The sequence below is a fragment of the Agrilus planipennis genome, unplaced genomic scaffold (genome assembly GCF_000699045.2).
Source record: "Agrilus planipennis isolate EAB-ADULT unplaced genomic scaffold, Apla_2.0 scaffold42, whole genome shotgun sequence".
NCBI classification, from domain to species: Eukaryota; Metazoa; Arthropoda; class Insecta; order Coleoptera; family Buprestidae; genus Agrilus; species Agrilus planipennis.
The window spans coordinates 448343-452695 of NW_020438888.1; the positions used below are offsets into that span (position 1 = coordinate 448343).

At 35.3% G+C, this 4353-nt stretch overlaps 2 protein-coding genes across 3 annotated transcripts in view; one reads left to right on the forward strand and one right to left on the reverse strand.

Moving 5' to 3' along the window:
- Window positions 1–5: 5 nt before the first annotated feature.
- LOC112906819 (biogenesis of lysosome-related organelles complex 1 subunit 2) lies at window positions 6–820 on the forward strand (the record flags this gene model as incomplete). The annotated part of the gene is made up of 3 exons (XM_025981802.1): window positions 6–12; window positions 251–493; window positions 547–820. Coding segments are annotated over 3 exons (387 nt in total), but the record flags the coding sequence as incomplete, so codon positions are not given.
- A 358-nt stretch (window positions 821–1178) lies between these two features.
- Window positions 1179–4353, reverse strand: part of LOC108744937 (lipase member H) — a 20397-nt gene continuing 17222 nt past the window's right edge. For both annotated transcript variants that reach the window (XM_025981823.1, XM_025981822.1), the window contains exons 2-4: window positions 3145–3463; window positions 2389–2777; window positions 1179–2279 (exon numbers count right to left, since the gene is read on the reverse strand). In XM_025981823.1, coding sequence (XP_025837608.1) covers window positions 1816–2279; window positions 2389–2777; window positions 3145–3463 — 1172 coding nt within the window. In that variant the 3' untranslated portion in view covers window positions 1179–1815. The remainder of the gene's footprint in view (window positions 2280–2388; window positions 2778–3144; window positions 3464–4353) is intronic.

Sequence of the window (4353 nt, forward strand, 5' to 3'; positions counted from 1 at the left end):
CTCCCAAAAAAGGTATATTTTCGTTTAAATATTGAGAAAATGGAACGCAGAAACGTGACTGTGTAAAACAGAAATGTAAAATATCTATTAAATAATAACGATTTTTAAATAAATAGTACATATTTTCAAAAAACAACAAATATTTGCATTTAAAGTTGTAATTTCATGTTCATGAAGCAAGAAGAAGTGAATTTTATTATCATACTGCAACCCCTTCAAACATCTGTAATTTTAATAAAATATTTTCTAGGCCCTACTTTATCTACATCAACATCTAGTTTTGAAGCTTTAGACCCTCACGACCCTAAACTTAGTCGACTGGCAACAACTATGTTTACCAAAGTATCAGATTATTTGTATGGTGAGCTGACTTCAACGCAAGAGGAATACAAACTCCTAGAGACTATGAACAAAGCCACCGTTACAAAATACACTGACATGAAACACATTGCTGCTAATATCTCCAAAAACATGACAGAACTAAATGAGAAATGTAATTGTTTTTGTAAAACTTTTGTTATGATAATTCATCCCAAAATGTTTCAGGTGATAGTTTGCAGCCTTATCTTGAGCAAATTGACCAAATAGAGGATAGCATAGCAAAATTAGAACAGGCTGCATATAAGTTAGATGCTTATTCGAAAAGATTGGAAGCAAAATTTAAAAGTTTGGAGAAACGTTAAAATTATAAGACCTACTGTTTAATTTAATTAATTCATTTCATTATTAATATATTATTTGTACAAATATTTTGTTATAAAGACATTAAGTTCTTTTTAATGTTGGTTATATGTATAGCAATAAATAATTTTATAAAGTATTTAATCTTCTTTTAATTGTACTGTTTGACATTCATTATAAAACAGGAATATTAAGAAGTAGAGATAAATGGGATAAGAATAACACATTTCAATGTTCTTTGGGTTCGTTTAATTATGTTTTATTGTAGGTAAATCGTTTTTATATGGTTGTTTTATTAATTAATGCCGTATTTACATTTATGTACATTTGCAACGTAAATTGTGCTAATTTATTATTATTTTGTAACACATTGGTTGTGCTTATTGGACGAATTTATAGATAATGGGAGAATTATTTTGATATTTTTGTGAAAAATGCTTTTTTTCCTCAAATATTTATTGTTATACGCGGTCTGTCCAAAAAATTGAACAATAACTTGATATAGAAGTACATTTTATAAAAAAATGCCACCTCAGTAAGTAGATAAATAAATAAGAAAAATATTTTTAATGCAGTATAAAGTATGATAATTTTGTACATGAAAGGCCTGTTCTTAGATTTGGAGGTAAAGATGTTTTTTTGAAGGGATGGGGAAGACCTTGTAAAACAGTCTTTAGATTGAGACGCAGGGGTTGGAGATGAAAATTGGAAACGATAATTGAATAATACTTAACAGGGCCCTATGTTGGAAGGGGAGAGATATGTGTGAATGGGGTCGAGGTGATCATGTAGAACACTCAAAAGTCGTTTTTAAGTGGGCGCAGAGATGGTGGAAGTGAAGACATTGGTTTCTTTTTTAAGTATTGGAGTTTTCACATCCACTCCTTGCCCACCAACCCTCTGCCCTCCTAAAACGTTTTTTTAGTGTTTTAAAAAGTCCATTCCCTCTACCTATTCTCACTTGAAACCGACAGTCCCTTTCCAACTTCCTCCTCCATGCCTCTGCCTTTTTTAATGTTCTGTAAGGACATCCCCACCCTTCCCTCCATCATTTAAACTTTTACCAAAAGTATAGATTCTGCTTACCTTATATGTGACCCTTTTTAAATTAATACTTCTTTTTATACAACTAGTCTATTTGCTGTTGTAATTAATGTAGAATTGCCATCTGTCATCCCCATCTGAAACCAAATTTTGCGACTGTCCCCTTCTGCCCAGGTTAACTCTTCTTGCTTGATTTGTACTCCCCCTTTGGCCCTGTCGTTGATTTGGACGTTGATTATTGTTCCTCCCTTGACCCTGATTCGAATTGCCCCTGTTTGCTGCAGCGTTTTGGTTCTGCTGTGGCCCAACAGCAGTGTTAGCCCTCGGATTTGGATCGTAAGGGACGTCTCTTGTCCCAATCCTGGTATAGTACACCCCCCTGGCGTTAGAAGGAACGTACTCTCCTACTATGGCTCTCTCGTTGTTGTCACATTTTCCGGCTTCGAAATCTTCGCAATTATCACATTTGACCCCTATGAATATGTCCGAGTAGTAGATGGTGGCGTTGAAAAAAACATGGGACTGAGAATGGCTGCAGAGGCCACCTATGAGACCTTAAAAACAAAAGAAAGAAACATTTAAATAATTCCTAAGATGGATAATTATATAAATTGTGAATACGCGGAACATCCGCATTAATGGATGCTTAATATTTTTGCTCACCCGTTTCTTGGACACACTGCGGTTGCAAAATCCCACAATTGGGATAAAAATCGACTGTTCCTGTGGGAGTTGGCCACCCATATTCTCCGGCATTAGTGTGATATATGTCCACCACATCACCATCGTCTGGGGTCAATCGCATATCATCAGGAGCAATTTCGTAACCGGGAAATGCCGGATCCAATCCTGTTATTCGCCCTACTTTTTCCCCATCCGTGTAATACTGAATGGCCTGACCCACCATCCCACTTAACTGGGCCCCCAAAGAAGCCCCTATCAGATGCGATTTTTTTAAATTCAATCCTTTCGTTTTTTGCAAATTATATATGAAATAACCCACGATACTTGCGATGGAGGGCGTGAAACAACAGGCTTCTAAACTCTGTCGACTGTTAAAAAAGAACGTAAACATTAGTAGACAGAAAGTAAATCAATCTAAATAAAATTAGTTCTTCCCCCTGAACTCGGCCATTATGACGTAGTGTCGGCCATAATTCTTTTCTAATTGTTGCAGTTGTCGGCCATCATTCTTTTTCAATTGTTGTCGCATTGTTACTGATGTCGGCCATTATGACGTAATGTCGGCCATCATTCTTTTCTAATTGTTGCAGTTGTCGGCCATCATTCTTTTTCAATTGTTGTCGCATTGTTACTGATGTCGGCCATTATGGTTTTTTGTTTGTAAATAGGTATGCAACACATCGTACACTGACAGCACTCATACTTTTTTTATATATAATATTAAATGTTTCTTACAGTGTGTATGTGATGTAATCTGGAGTAATAACGTTGCAAATATTATTTCTGAGATAAGCATCCTTCATGGCTTCAATCCAAGACGTGTTGTACCCCTCATTCCAGCCGTGCATAATAAATTTACTATCTAATGTTATATCTAACTGATCAATTGTTTCGTCAGTTAATAAAAGTGGTTCGTCATAGTATTCACGGGTCCACAAGTAGTAATAGACATCATCAGGGGATGCCGGGGTACAGTTACTAAAACAGGATAGTCCCGATATCCTGTAATCTTCTAAATCTTGGGAACGAATGCGTTGGTAATCTCTGGAGTCCACTGAAAAGGATTTTTCTTTATGAACTTTGCCTAACTTATTAATTAGTATTTAATTGTACAGACAATAAAGACTAGAAAATTTATAATCGTTAATTATTTTCTTAAAAGTACCTCATTCAATGTATTGAGTTTTTTAAATGATTTTGTTCTAATGGTGGTTTCATTGAATTACATTAATGAATTTTTATCGAATTATATTTTTCCCATCTAAATGCAATTAGAGATGCTAATTTATTATATTTTTCATTTTATAATTAAACTACAACTTAAAATATAATATATAGACAACCCAACATACAGCAAATATTACAATTTTAATAGCATCAGGCTCGTGTTTTGTCGGCGTGTGCTGATGGGAACCAAATATTTGGAAGCCCGCGATAGTTTCAATAGAATTTTTTTTTGTCATGAAGTATAAAGAGAAATGAATTTAGCATAAGCCTGAGAAATTTATCATTAAATATCTATGTTGTATTTGCTTCGTTAATTATTGTTTGACCGATTTTGCAAACTTGTAATTGTGTTATCTTTGACTTCCCAGTCGAACAAGTGGCTGGAAGAAATGAGACACCAGAGGGAATAAGATCAAGTTGTACAACACTTTCTAAATTTAGAAGCCTTGGAATTAAGGGTGAACTAAGCCGGAAAATAGCCGCAGAATACGTCCCCGTAGATCGTCGAGAGGGAACAACAAAAAGACACAATCCGCGGCGACCCTATCCCTTGTTCTCGAAAATTTGCTCCAGGGATTGAGACCCGATCGGGCGCATTAGTAACCACCGTTGCGAGAATCGTCTCTGACTTGACAAATGGGGTCGTTACGATACCGGGGTCTTATAAATTCAAATTAAAAGGACTTGAGAGTTTGTAGAAAAGAAAAAGGAAGGACG